The 15,198-nt window shown below is 45.6% G+C and overlaps 1 protein-coding gene across 1 annotated transcript in view; it reads right to left on the bottom strand.

Annotated features, from left to right (window-relative positions):
- Positions 1–15,198, bottom strand: part of LOC119461479 (relaxin receptor 2-like) — a 222,061-nt gene that overhangs the window by 39,133 nt on the left and 167,730 nt on the right. Inside the window, 4 exon segments of the mRNA XM_037722807.2 lie at positions 736–982; positions 2,763–3,020; positions 3,022–3,127; positions 12,421–12,492. Coding sequence (XP_037578735.1) covers positions 736–982; positions 2,763–3,020; positions 3,022–3,127; positions 12,421–12,492 — 683 coding nt within the window.

Here is a 15,198-nt window from a genome sequence, read left to right as displayed (position 1 = left end):
GCCGAAGAATGGGTGGCAGCGACTACACCGACAGCACACGAATGTTCGAAGCTGAACGTATCGTGACGGTCAACAGAGTAAGCGAGTGACTAGCGATAACAGGTCTCTGCTACAAGCTTTTATAAATTGCAGAACATTTATTTTCCAAGTCTTGTGCACAGCAAGAACAAATCTATTGCAACTAAGCGCAGGTGCGTGTTATTAGGCAGGAAATAAACAATTAGATAGGGGACGCAGCGAGGAACTTTGCTGAATTATAAACATGACAAGCCGCTGCTTCAAACTATTTGCAAATTAAGAACGAACAGCTAAATACACTGATCCTGATTAATTTCATAAGCAGAAAGTTAGGACGCCTTGGAATACATTTATAGCGCCACTTTATTGCAAGAACCGTACACAGCTCGCGCTGTTTACACAAGGTGTATTGAGCTCCGCAACCAGTTATATTTCCTTCGAAGCTGCGACGAAAGCTTCGTGTCGTTCACCCGGTCACCGTGCACGATATCCGCCAAAATAGAGGTTTGCTGAGCCGCACCAGCGACCTGCACATCCATTCTAAACACGGAGGCAGCTTATAGGCAAGCAATGGACGCGTAACCACGTGATCAAGCATGGCGGCACCCACGGGAACGCCGTGAAAAGAGTCTAAAAACACTCTCGTGTTCAAAAATCACTTAGCACGGCATTTGCGACCGCCAGGTGCCATTTCAAACTGGCGCGAGCCTCACTCACCCTTGGAGTCCGGGTCGTGGATGTGCAGAGGCAGGCAGACGCCGTTGCTTCCGTAGAACTCCTCGCCGTAGTAGTCAGGTCGCATCATTGGCACGGCGGCGAGCAGCAGGGTCAAGAGCCATACGCCGAGCATGCAGAGCCACGCGAAGCGGAAGGTGCGCCGTTTCAGTGACAGAGGGTACATGATGGACGCGAACCGGTCGACCGTGATCACCGTCAGCGTGAACACCGACGCCTCGCTGCTGACCTGCGCGGGCACGGGTTGCACCAAAGGAAAAACAAAAAGGCAAAGTGGAACGTTCATATTTGCCACAGTGCAAACAGGACGAAAGCACGGAACGAAGCGCGGAGGAGAACGTCTACTTTCGGTGTTCTGGTCTGGTTTCTGCAAGTTTCAAATGTCATAAGGCAATGTAAGCTATGCGCTTTGTAAGACGCAGGGAAGGAATCTTGTTGTAAAAGAGAACGATTGCCATCACTGACCAAGTCAAGGAGACAAACAGGTGGTTCGGAGCCCATACGAATTTCTCGGTCACGCTCCAGACGGACTGCGCTGTCAAATTCCGCTCGTATCAACAGTGACGGTGCTTAACCCGCCGGCACTGTCCTAACAGTTACTTAGTAAAGTTTAGCGGTGGCACAGAATTACGGCAAGCTACGTTTAATGCAAGAAAGGGATGTATTCTCACACGAATTGTGTGGCCAAGTGTCGTAGCTTCGACGAACTTTTAAGAGAGTGCGGTGCCCTTGGCAATTCAACACTTGTGGACATACAACGTAGAACCCCAAGGATCTACACCTGCACAGATAAACCGGTGCTACGATATTTCCGCGCGTGACGTTCATTGCCAATTATCTGTACATAATCATTGTTGTTGAATGGATATTAAACTGAAATTGAAACTGAAAAACAGTAGTCGAATAAAAAAATGTCTCAGGCTCCAACGAACGTTTCAACAAGGGGATTTCTCCTCGTCAGGGCAATGACTGTCTCTAGCTTGAGACATGCCTCGTTCGACCGCTGTATATAATTTCGCGTCTGTATCTTCCTGCGAACATCTGCCGTGTTTACGTTGTCAGCTGGGTGCTTGACGTTCAGACATGCTTGGAGCATCATGGACGCCCATCCAAGGCTGTCCGCAGCATTCTTGTCACAGATAGCAACGGCAACATTAGTCAGCAGCACATTTTCTAAGAATGGAAGATAATTTTAAGCTGAGGGGTTTAAGGTCGCTAAGCTACACATTGGGATATGACTGACGCCGTATAGTGGAGGACTCCGAATTAATGTGGACCACATAGGGTTCTCTAACGCGTATACTCCAAGTGCGGTGTACATGTGCGTTTTTGCATTCCGCCATATCAAAATGAAAAACATGGATAGGTTTCGATGACGATCGATGAATAGAATCGTGGTATGTTGCGAATATTTATGTCCACTGCAGGACGAAAATATTCGCAGTGGACATAAATATAGGCTACTGATGATGCGAATACACCCCTTTTTAGCATACTACTTCCAGGAATGAAATCACGACGCAGCTCCATACTGCAGAAAGAAAAAATATGTCCGACATATAGTCTACGCTAGCCGCGCGGACAATTTTCTGAAAAATGGTTGACGAAGCAAATGTATTCAAAACAGCATCCTACAGCCTCGTTTTTGATCTATAGCTAATATGTTAGAAAACCTGACCTGAACGATGATCGTAGAATATTGCTAAATTACGTCAATGTTTGGATTTTGGTGTTCAATTTTAAAGCTAGTGTAGCTTCCTGCCTTTTGAATTCTTATTCATTTTTGATGAGCAAAACGAGAACAAGGTGAAGCAGGAACTTACATTAATTATTGACGCTGGTTACAAAGCGCTGTTCTTTGTTGATCATGCTCCCCTCTTATTAATGCCGCATCAGGGGTGTTTATGGGTAAAATAGATGATGCTGCTGCTGCTGTTGATGATGATGACGACGGCAACGAGACTAACTCCCGCTGTCATTTCTACGGTGTTCAGGAAAAGTGCGCTTACCGTTGACAGGAAACCCGAGATGCTGCAACCTACGGAGCGTCGCCAACGGAGGTCGTGGCGAATGTACTCCCCTCGGAATGCCACGTCGTGTGAGGCGATGACGAACAGGTAGACGCCCATGATGAGGTCGGCCAGCGCCAGGTTCTTGATGTAAAATGAGTGGACCGCGTTGGGCTCACGCAGCACTAACCTCCCGACGAGCACAAGAAGGTTCCCGAGGCAGGCAACCAGCGCCACCACCCACACGGCCACGCGGAGGAACCACACTGTCCAAAAGGTGTGCCAGACTGCTGATGCCGTCTCCGCGTGGTTCGCAAACGCGAACGTGCAGCGCGGAAGAGCAAAGGCTGAAGTCGCTGAAGTAGCTGCGCCAAAGATATTAAGCCAGGTCAAAAAAACAAAAAACAAAGGGTAGGGATGAACGTGAGATGAATTTCTACAGGACATTTCTACGTGATATTCTATCGCTTTTTCCAGCTGTTGACGTTGAATAGCAATAACTTTTTCTTCTTATACACGTAGTTCTTTGTTTTTTCCTTTGTTTACTTGCCGTGTAATATTCCCGTTGTAATTGTTCTGCTCATCTTTTCTGCTATAGATGTCTGTCTTGTTTTGAATGCCATTTTCATTTACACCCACTCCAATGCACTGGGATTCATTTTGGGACCTTAGGGTATATGTAACTAAATAGAGTGTACCGAGAGCCGTGCGACACGCCATATCATGGGGCGTGTCGCGCGCGGCCGCCTGGCCGCTGTGTCTTGAAAGCCCTCTGCATCGGGGACAAAGTCTGCCTTGCGCTGTGTTTTCGCGGCTAAAATCGCGTTGATGCAAGTGCCGGCACGAAGCTCAATTCGATCGCTGCTGCTGCTGCACTGACTCACTCCATCGTTTCGAAAGGGACATCGAGTGAGATGCACTCAAGTTTGCTTGTGCGCATGCGCGCGTGTGACATCATGCTTGTTAATTTAGATAGCATGCCTATGTTTACAAGTTTATACGGCCAATAAAACTACTATTCTTACTTCGTATAACTTATGTAACAGCGCGAAAAATAATAACAAGGAAGAGATGACGATAGAGACAGAGTGAGAACAGCGCTGACTTCGAACTGTTTATTCAACTGACGATGCTAGGCACATGTACACATACGATGCGCCAGAATAAAGGAAAAACGCAAGGAAATAAGGAATAAGCAAAAAAAAGACGGAAATTTCCTGACTTTTCATTTCCTACTGGCGCTTGGTATGTGTACATATGCGTAGCATCGTCCGTAGAATAAACAGTTCGAAGTCAGCGCTCTCTTCACTTTGTCTCTATCGTCGTCCCTTCCTTGTTATTATTTTTGCGCTGTTACATAAGTTGCAATGAACCAACTAGCCCAGCAAGCCACCATTTTACTTCGTACAACTGTCCACTAATTTGATATCGCAATCGATGCTTCTCCTTTTTGACGAAATTGTGATATTTTTTAAAAACTTTTTTTCGCTCCCGCAACTGGTATAGGCCCGAACTCGCCACAAGCATCTCCTTCTTTCTGGGGCTTTACGTGCCAAAACCAGTTCTGATTATGAGGCACGCCGTAATGGAGGGCTCCGGATTAATTTTGACCACCTGGGGTTCTTTAACGTGCACTACAACGCAAGCACACGGTCGTTTTTGCATTTCGCCTTCATCGAAATGCGGCCGCCGCGGCCGGATTCGATCCTGCGATCTCGTGCTCAGCAGCGCAACGCCTTAGCTGACTAAGCCACCGCGGCGGGTATCGCCACAAACAATCCCCTTGGATGCTACACAGGTAGATACATCGTGACTGTAAACTATGTTTAACAGTTAAGAGCTTCTCGAGCTCCTCTTTTCAACTCGACATCGTCGGGACGGATTAACATCTTGAGACGCACTTAAATAGATGCGACAAAAACTCTGACATGGCTATACGACCGTGCTGCTACGTATCTGAAACGTTGATGGCATAAATAACAACAACCATATATGCAGGTACTGTATGACAAGCGTCTTGCGTTCATTCGTTTTCTTTCTTTTTTTTTGCGGAAGCAGTACTAACTTCGAATTTGGGTTGGCTAATTAAGTCAATCTTCTTAGTTGCCATCGTCATCGTCGCCAGATCCACCCCCTCTTCTCCAGCTTCATTGTCATCATATGGTGAAGAAAAGCTAAAGTTCTCTGATCACCATGTCTGAGGATCGAAACCATGCCCCTGCGGCAGATGGGATATTGACGCGCTGTCCACTGAGCTGCAACTCAACATTCGCAGTTGTCAATTTGTCCGGGTTTTCGCGCACCACGGAGACTCGTATGGAATCTTCGTGCGGTCGTTTCAGAGCACTACAGAGGCAGTCGGACAGTCGGAAAAGGCCGCTGCGACTACATTTGTCTGGTCTTTAATACAAACATTCTTTGCCTCATAATAAAACTTCTTCGGCAAGTTGGCGCGATCTGGAAAAAATGATTTTAGGGCGCTAAAAGGACACACGCAAATGATAAACACACGCAGACAATCAGAGTGCCAACTACGAACTTATTTATTGAAATATAAGATAGGGCATGGTCAATAACAAGGTACGTACACTAATGAACTGTATTGGAGTAAGAAGTTGATGGCATACTTTTACATTGGCCACTTCGAGCCGGTAAGGCCTGCACGAAAATAAATCTTGCAAGCCCCTTTAATAGCTCTGTGCCTTAAGTTGACAGTATTGCCTTCCCGCCGTGCTGGCGTAGGGTCTATAGCATTGCGCTAATAAGCCCGAAAGCACGTGATCGAATCATTGACACAGCGTTCGCATTTCGACGGGGATGAAATGCGAAAACGCCTGTGTACTGTGCATTGGGCTCACGTTAAAGGACCCCAAGTGGTCAAGATTAACCAGAGTGCCCCACTTCGGCGTGCATCATAATAAAATATAGTTGTTGTTGTTTTTTGTCTCGGCTATCAATTCCACAGACAATTAACCCCAGTGGATGCGATGTTTAGCCCGCAAAACGCAATTATCAAACGCACTCGTACATTCCAGAGTGGTTCCGATAGAGGTGTTATATGCTAGAAACACCGTATGCTGCAGTGGGTAGAGCTGCGTGTGGAGTTGACAGCTGTGACTCTTTAGTAACAGTGATTAGATTACCTGGTTTACCACGATTACCTGGTTTACCACAACATTACCAGGTTGTGGGCTCAAGTGCCTAATGAACTCTAGCCTAATTGAAGATAGAGTTAATTAAGGCGCTCCAACCCACGACTACAGGTGGGAGTCAAACCCACTACCTTTGGTGTTACTTAAGGCAAAGTTAATTAAGGCACAGTTAATTAGGATGGAGTTAACTAAGGCACTAGAACCCACGACCTTTGGTGGTAATTAAGACGAGTAATTACGGTACAGTTAATTGTTATAGAGGTAATTAGGGCACTAGAACCACCGACCTTTGGTGGAAGTCACACCCACGACATTTGGTGTTAATTTAGGTGAAGGTAAATAGGGCACAATCATTAAGATACCGTTAATTAAGGCAGTCGAACCCTTCAGTGGGAGTCGAGCGCGTACTCAGCGCGTACTGAAATTCTGAGTATCGGCACATATAAGGCAAATATGCCAATACTTAGCAATGTGCTGGCCGAGGCTCAAGTCTCCAGGCAATGTGATACCCAGATCACGTGACCATCTCGCACAGGAGGAGGATGCCTTCATTTGAAAACCCTTTCCTCATTGTGGGCAATGCGCGGCCTGGTATGCCTACGTAGTTCGTTCCGATTGACTGGAGACATCGCTGTACTTTCGGCTGGCGAATAAAGGGGCCGCTGAAGATGCGGTACTCCTTTGCGGTCAACATTTCACCTCACTGTCTTTCGGGTATCCATAAGGAAAATAGCCGACACATGGCTTTTTGTATATGCGTCGTAGCGCGGTTGAATAGGCAGCAAGCAACTTCGGCGGAGAGCCAGGTAGAGTGCCTGGTAGGTTGAGTCAACAAGTTGACGTCGACCACATTAAAAAAAGACAGCATTTCTTTTACCCCTTTTTGCTAGCTGTAGGTGGGGGCACGGAATAAGGAATGGAAAGTTCCAGCTCAAAGCTGCGACATGTTTACCAGGGAAACAAACGCGCTTCAGTGGAGCAGATTTCCCTTCAAAAACAAACCGACGTAGCAAGCTCATAAACTGAAGAAGCTTTGAGGCTTAAAAGACAGCACTTAAAGATTAGCACGCAAAACATGGAGGCGGAAAAAAAAAGTTTAGTGAAGACGGGTGTTCAGTTAAGTTCAACGAAGCATGAAGCACACCTGGCTCCTGTAACTTTTTCATTGTTGCAGAGTGACAGTTGCCATGATCACGACATGAAAGGGCCAAGACTGTGAATATCGATCCATCCGCGCATCAATGAGAAGGCCACGGGTACGTGTGGCAACGGTGTCGCCGCGGAAATGACACGTCGTGGTTCAACAAGTGCTGTAATGCGGTGATTCAATGGGCTTGTTGGGTATGACATCGTGAGGCTCATAGCGCGTGAAAAGACAAGGACGAAGGAAGACGTGACAAACACAGGCGCTAACTTGTAACAATCTTTATTACGAGCAAAGGACCCACACATATATACAACTTTTTCGCATACATCACCATACATGCGCTGTTTGCAAAATCCTTACACACCATTACGCGGTTAAGCTAACTCTTTGCGGTAAAGGGCAATTGATGGTTTTGAAACACAGTAATCCCCGAGCCTATCAATCATTTCCGCTTCGATAATTTCGCGAGTTAATCTTCGTCGGGCTCTTCCCCCGATAGAGCAGTCCCTGTATGCTGGAGCACTCGTCGAGTGGTCACCATCATCCGCACCGAACGAGACATGTCACGCTTCAACGACATCCCCCGTTCTTGTGGCAGCATGCCCAAGGGACCTTTGGTGCAGGTGTGCTACTTACTTCAGGCGGATCTAGCCTTGCAAAAGAGGCCATTGGATGAATGTATGGGAAGGATGCTATGATCGAGCGTCCCCTTTGAGACGGGGCGGTGGCTTGCCCCATCAATCTCTCAACTGCTCCATCCGAGCGCCACCTGTCGAACGTAGTATTAAATAAAGCCCATCCTAGCACTTCTGGTAACAGCAAAAATTGGCGGATCCCACGCACTGAGGGAATCGATGTAAGCGAAGCTTAGTATGCTGTTTGCTTTGACTGACGATAATTATCGGTGACGTTCGCGGCGAACGTGTCATTTCTTCAGCGTTTATTGTAATGCGAGAGGGATGAGTTGATGTAAAACGTTACCTTGTGTGCACTACTGCTGCTTCTCTACGTAGTCCGCAGCACACACAGGGAGGCTTGTTTTCTTGAGGCGTTGCTGCGTGTCATTGTTCATAATCTCTCTGAGAGGGTTGAGCATTATCATTGCCTCGCATGGCACATCGCATCGTGGCTGGAGTGTTAAACTTGAATTGAACTGCGGGGGTACGTAATTCAATGAATTATTATAATTGTATGTATACGCCGTGCAAATACATTCGCGGCCTGCACCATATTTCGCTGCGTAGCGAAGACGCTCCTGTTCCGCGCGACGCTTCTTTCCGGCCTGGGTGTCCTCGACGCTGGGTGCACGCTTTCGAGCCATTTTGCTGGCGCCTGTTTACGTGCTCCTTCTCCATACGTGACCAGCACGCAGTCAAATGTCAAATGTCCTCTCGGGAACAAAATGTCACATGCACTTAAGTGCGTCGCCATCTTGCGCTTCGGTACATTTGTTACATTTTACGCTCTACGTCAGTAAACAAGGGATGACAAAGACAGGTGCTAAACTTCCAACTGCTGTTGGATCCTGCTAGATATAGGCCTGCAGCCAATAGAAAGCGGTTAGCCGTGGCGGCCCCGCAAGCGGCAATGCACTCGCGTGTTCAACAACGTAATAGCGGGAATTTACGGGTGCAATGGCATCCGGCGCCGCGAACGCGCGCACTCTCACGCATATAGGCGAAGTCGCAGTTTGGCTGCGACATTACTTATACGCAACTGGCCTCAGGCTGAAGAACAACCGAGCATCTTCGTTCAAATCAAGCAATCGGTGTTATGTACAAAACACGTAACATTTTCTGGCACCTCTACCCTGTCTCAAGACGCGAAATATCACAGTATGCGCATGCCATGACCTTTCGCATCTCGTGATAAAAGTGGTGGTGACCACCTGCTTTTGTAGGTTTGTAGTAGAGTGGCTCTCTAGTTTTCTTGCACACAGTGACAAAAGTTGACAGTTTCCTTAGCATACGCTAAAGAGGATGAAGGCGAAAGCCTGCGCGCTCACGAGACATTCATGAAATTACTTGACATGCTCATTAGGATGCGTTGCCACTTCCTATTACTTGTTTCCTCCCACCAATGGTCTAGGGCTCGGCTCCCACCAAAGGTCGTGGATTCCAGTGCCTCAATTAACTCTATCTTAATTACCTGCGCTTTAACTCCGCCTTAATTACTACCAAAGGTCCTGGGTGCGACTCCTTCTGAAGGTCGTGGGTTCTAGTTCCCGAATTAACTATATCTTAATTAACTTCGCCTTAATTAACTTCGCCTTAAGCAACATCAAAGGTCCTGGGTTCGAGAGCCTTAAGCAACTCTATCGTAATTAAGGTAGAGTGAATTAAGGCACTCGAACCCACGACATTTGTTGGTGGCACCGTGGTGGCACAAACACATGGCGGCACCATGAATTTTGGTTCCATAACGTCGGAAGTCGGATTTTTCGACAATATGAGTCTCTAAGGCTTTCGCCTCAATAATCCATCGGCGGTGCGGACAGCGTTGACATAGTGATACCGCGGACATCCTACAGTGCCGTGACTCATCGCAGCCACCCCCGAGTTCTGACTCCACGTGTACCCCGAGCACCCACGTGTAAACCCTTTCCGCTTCCGCATCCTTAACAAGCAACTTGTTCTTGAGTTCAATTCACACTGACGAAGGCCGGTTCACCACCCGCAACGTTACTATGCTTTTTTTTCGTTATACGCGTGAGTATTTTTGCAATTATATACATTTTTTTTAATTCACAAAGTCTCCAGTTTGCTTACAGAGAACCAGAAGGGTCAGGACTAAAGGCGCTAGCACGCGCCTGACTGAGGCCCTGACCCCTGTACCATCTGCGCTCCAGCGACGCAATCAGGACAGCGTAAGATTAAGGAGAAAAGGGGCAAAGTGGGGGAACAAGGAATGCGTCAGGCAAGTTAGAGAAAAAAAATTATACACTCCAAGCTAAGCAAAACAATCACAACGATGTGCAACCATAGAAAGAAAACAGCATGAGCAACACAGTTTGGGCGAGTAATAAAAAACCTAATTAGCCATATTTGTAGTACTGCTATTTCAGTTTTGGGCATCACGATTTGCAACAGTACGCATTTGGGAACAAATATAGGAAACAAGAGACAAAAACAGACATAATTCTTTACTATGTCTTGCATATAAAAGCGCTACAGTATTCATTGGGCTCAAACTGGCATGAATAAGCATTTAGAGCGGAAAAACACACATAATTCGCATGAAAACCGCACATAACACCAACGAGGTATGTTCGGTTACATATACTTCTTTTATACAATTTTATTGAAGACGATTCCTTTATTAGGTCTAACATTTCTTGTTGTCATTTAGGAGCTTAGGAATTTTATACCTCAAGCTTTGCATCCCATAATTAGTTCTAATCTTAGGTAGTTTATAGTTATTCACACGAAAGTTGCGGTTTGTGGAAGTTTGAAGATAGATAGACTCAAAATTTGCCCAGTTTTCTTTAATTTGCGTGAACATATAAAGTGAGAGCTTCTCATGTATAAAGAAGATTCGGTGGAACTAACTTATACTTCATTTTATATGGAGATGTGGTATCATTGAAGCGGACGCGTTCAAGAGCACGAACAGCTCTCTTTTGTAAAACCTCTAGTTTATTTAAATTGGTCGTTGTTGTAGAGTCCCATATCAGCAAGCAGTATTGTATATCGGACTGAGGTAATGCATGATATATAACCGGTTTTTAACCTGTTTGGAATTAAAGAACCTATTTTCCATAGTGCGCCAATTGTTCGAGATAGCTTACTTTGGAGGCGGGATATGTGGTCATTCCACGATAAATATTCCTGAAAAAATACACCTAGGAACTTTATACTGCTCGTCTTTTCAAGCACTGCGTCTTCAAAACGCAGGTTGAAACTATTATGTATATGCGAGTTTCGAGCTCTGAAGATGACATATTTCGTATTATTTGCATTCAACTGCAACTCATTTGCATCTAACCATAGCGATAGTTCTCTTGGCCATACGTTAGCTTTTAATTCGGCCTCTTCCAAATTTTTACTATGGGAAAATACATTTGTATCGTCGGCGAAAAGTACGATCTCCTCAGTATGGGGTATGTTGCAGATGTCATTCACATATAAAAGAAAAGCCTTGTGGTACTCCCTTTGTGATTCTGTGTTGATCAGAAGAACAGCTGTTGAATGTTACGTACTGTTTGCAATTTTCTAGATAACTTTTGATCAACTGATAAGCCTGGCCCCTTAAGCCGTAACAGGGTAGCTTGTTTAGTATTATAAAGTGAGTAACTGAGTCAAACGCTTTCTTAATACCTAAAGTTTTCCCACCGTAAACTGTTTGTTTTCAATATCCTGAACTCATTTTTCTTTAATGCCTAGTAGCGCTAGCTCAGTCGACTTGTTTTTCTGAAATCCAAACTGCTGGGGTACTATCAATTTGTGTTTTCCTAGAAAGTCAGTTATTCTTCTATATATAACGCGTTCAAGTACTTTCGAGAATACATTCAGAACGGAGATACGACGATAGTTTCTTAAGTCATCTTTTTACCACCTTTGTCTACAGTAGTTACGCGCGATACTTTTAATTCATATGGAAAGTATCCGTCTTTTAGAATGCAGTTACAATTGTGTGCGAGGGGAACTGAAATGGTTGACGCTACAGCTTTGATTGTATCAGCCTTAATCTCTTCGTGCCCAGCTGCAGTATTACTATTTATAGATTCATTTATGCTAATTATTTCGAATTCGCTAGTAGGCATCAGGTATAAAGTATCAGAACAATTTATGTTTATATAACCGCTAGGGTGAACTGTTGTCGTATTATTTAATTTCCTGTCGCAAGTTAGGAAATTCTGATTAAATTTGTTGGTAAGGTCTCGACCTGTGATAGCATTGCCAGCAAATTTAATTTAATCAGGGAAAAAATGAATGGGCTTTGAACGAAAAATCTGTCAATATAGATATTTCAAGGTTTACTGGAATCATCAACGCCACCAAATTTATTCCCGTAAAAGTTGTCTGTTGCTGTTCTGATTTCCTTGGTAAGTCTATGGCGATGCCGTTTCTATTCATGGAATTTTATATTCATGTAAGATATATATATATATATATATAGCGCCATCGGCGTTTCTGGCAACTTCATCTGTATTTCATAATATATATATATATATATATATATATATATATATATATATAGCGCCATCGGCGTTTCAGGGAACTTCATCTGTATTTCATGAAGTCCACGTTTAAAAACAACATTGTATATTTATGTTCAGTAACAGCATGGTGGCAGCCCGCAATTCTAAGTATTCTGAGCAACGTACGAGCTAACCAATAGAAAATGTGCACACACTTACATGTGAGTGATGTTGCGAAGAGGAGCGAACAGAGCTGGAGAGCATGTGCGGAACACGTTGTTTCTCAGGTTCCTAGATGGCATAGAAAGAGGTAGATACAAGAAAAATAACATTCTCAGAAAAGTTCGATGAACATGCATGCAGCATTCGTGTATATTTCCTGTATCCCTTGAAAAAGGTCGGTCCACCGACCGAAACTGTTGGGTAAATAAACCTAAGATAACTGCGAAGTTGTGCTTCTGATATTCTTCTAAATACGCTTGGCCCATTAATAAATCCCGTTCCTATATATATATATATATATATATATATACATTTTTTTAGTCCCCTGTGGCAGATATCATAAGTCTGACTTGCTGATTTAGTATTAATTATCTCAATCATTGAAAGAGCAGACATTACTCGCACGACACATCAAAATGCCAAATCGACCAACAAAAATTTAGTAATTGAGTAATTAACTTCTCAATAAATTACGTTACGGCTCACATCGCAATTTCTGAATTGAAGTTGGTGAGTTCCCAAGGCATATCCACTTGGAACGAATTTTCAGAATGACACCAGCCTCGAGATACTCGTTCCGAAAGTGTGCGACGAGATATATGGGCGTTCCAAATACTTTTGTGTTTCAATGAATAAAACGGCGCTTTGTCACGAAGACGCCATAAGGTGTACCAAGAGGTACCCAGGATACGTGGCGCACCTCTAACATCGGCATACCATTGATTGTGCGCCTCGTCTGAATCGCATCTCGTCACACGCGGCGGTTGAAGGCACGTTAACTAGATGGCCCCACCATACTGGCGCAGGCTCGGGTCGTCTGCGCCTGCGCGCTTGCCTATAGCGCGTTTATAAGGTCTTTTTCTGAAGCTGATAGCAAGCGCTTGCGTAGCTCAGTGGTAAAGTATCCGACTCCCACGCAGCGGGCCTGGCCGAGAGCGGGTTCTTTTTTTTCGCATTTCCGGCGATAGCGGTTACGGGGCGGTGGCGGCATCATCGCGACCAGAAACGGCTATTGGAATGAGCCCATAAAAGCTTACGCTGTAAAAAAGGAGGAGGTGGGCAGGTAATAGAACAGCTGGCCCATGAACGGGTGCTGTCTCTGTGTCTTCTTTATTCCGTTACAATGGCGCAGTCGACCAACGAACCTCTGCTAGACGACTTGCAGTCGGACACTGTGTTTCGGAGCGGACGCACACTTCCGCGTTCCGCTGCTTCTCCTACTCCGGCTTCTGCAACCGAGCTTACTACCGCCCCTGTCCCAGCCAGCACGCTGCATGCAACCGTCAACACACCTCAGGTAAGCGACTCAACTGCCGTAGATATGGAAACTACCTCGGCGCCAGGGGACGCCGTACACGCTCCCTTGGGCTTTGTTTCCCTTACCGCGCCGCAAGCGACCTCAGCATCGACGCCAGAGGCCATCAGTCACATGGCAATCGCTGCCGTGACCAAGTACTTCGAAGACGTCAACAACTCCGTCGCCACAGCCTTGGCAAGTTCCGCGCTGCCTCCGCCATCTCTTACAAAAGTTCCAGAAATTCAGGGGTTTCAGGATAATCGACACTCTGGCTGCAAACCCCCAATTCCCTGGCCCGTCGGCACTCTTGGCCTAACGACGTATAAATGTCGATTGCCGAGAGTCGACCTGGCGATTCCGTCAAAGCCTGGCATCGATACAATGGCTATAACCACCAAACTTGGATAGAATTAAATGCAGCTTTAGTGCGTGCCTTCAGCCCGCTCTCATGCACATACGATGACCAGTTCATGCGTATGTTCAACGACTGCAGCCTCACATGGCCGTCTGCAGCTTCGCGCCAGTAAGTGGTCGACGGACTGTGCGACTCTACTCATGCTGCCATCCTGTCTTCTCAAGTCTCCTAAGATCTCACCTGTGGTTTTCGCTCACAAGGCAGCAGAACTGCAGCAGTGTACTCAACGCCGTCTCACTTTCGGCGCACCACAAGCCGGACAATCACCACCCCTCTCAGCGCACCGGGGCTGCTTTTCTTGCGGCCGTCTTGGACACCAGGCCAAGGAATACCGGTATTTACCGCAGTCCCGAATTCAATACCGGGCCTTCCCAACTTCGACACTATATGTTCGGGCGCAGATTCACCGTGGTAACTGATAATTATTCCTTAACGTGGATTTTTTCCAAGCAACAGCTCAAGCACAAATTTGCCCGGTGGATTATCTCGCTTCAAGACTATTTACATTTCGACGTGCATCATCGCGCCGGGGTCTTGAATAACATCGGCGATGCCTTATCACACAACGCCCTAGAACGCTGGGAGTGAAACAGGCAAAATCACATATTTTTGCCCAAGTATAGAGTTGACCAAAGCGCAACAAGCGGACAAAGATTTCGCGTCAATTATTGCCTCTATACCTGGCACAAGAACAAACTCGATGGTTGCAATACACAATGGTTTCCTGTACCATCGTCAATGGCAGAAGGACCGCTCGGAAGAACGTTACCTCCTGGCGGTTCCTAAATGTTTTCGGACCGAAATACCGCAACAACATAAATAACGATCAAATTAAATATCCTAACACTCCTTAAGACAAATGAAGGGTAAGGAAGCGTAATAGAGAATAATTGCAATGAAATTACTTAAGCGTAATGACCATTACTTGACGGTAATTACAATAGTGAGGATAAATGAAATTGTTTAGGCTAAATTATTTGGCGTAATCAACAGTAATATTAGCAAAGCCTAAACAAGACTAATTAAGGGTACTTAAAAATAGTTAAACCTAATTTCGAACAAA

The sequence above is a fragment of the Dermacentor silvarum genome, chromosome 8 (assembly GCF_013339745.2).
Source record: "Dermacentor silvarum isolate Dsil-2018 chromosome 8, BIME_Dsil_1.4, whole genome shotgun sequence".
Taxonomy (NCBI): domain Eukaryota; kingdom Metazoa; phylum Arthropoda; class Arachnida; order Ixodida; family Ixodidae; genus Dermacentor; species Dermacentor silvarum.
This window is presented reverse-complemented; position numbering and strand designations above follow the sequence as displayed.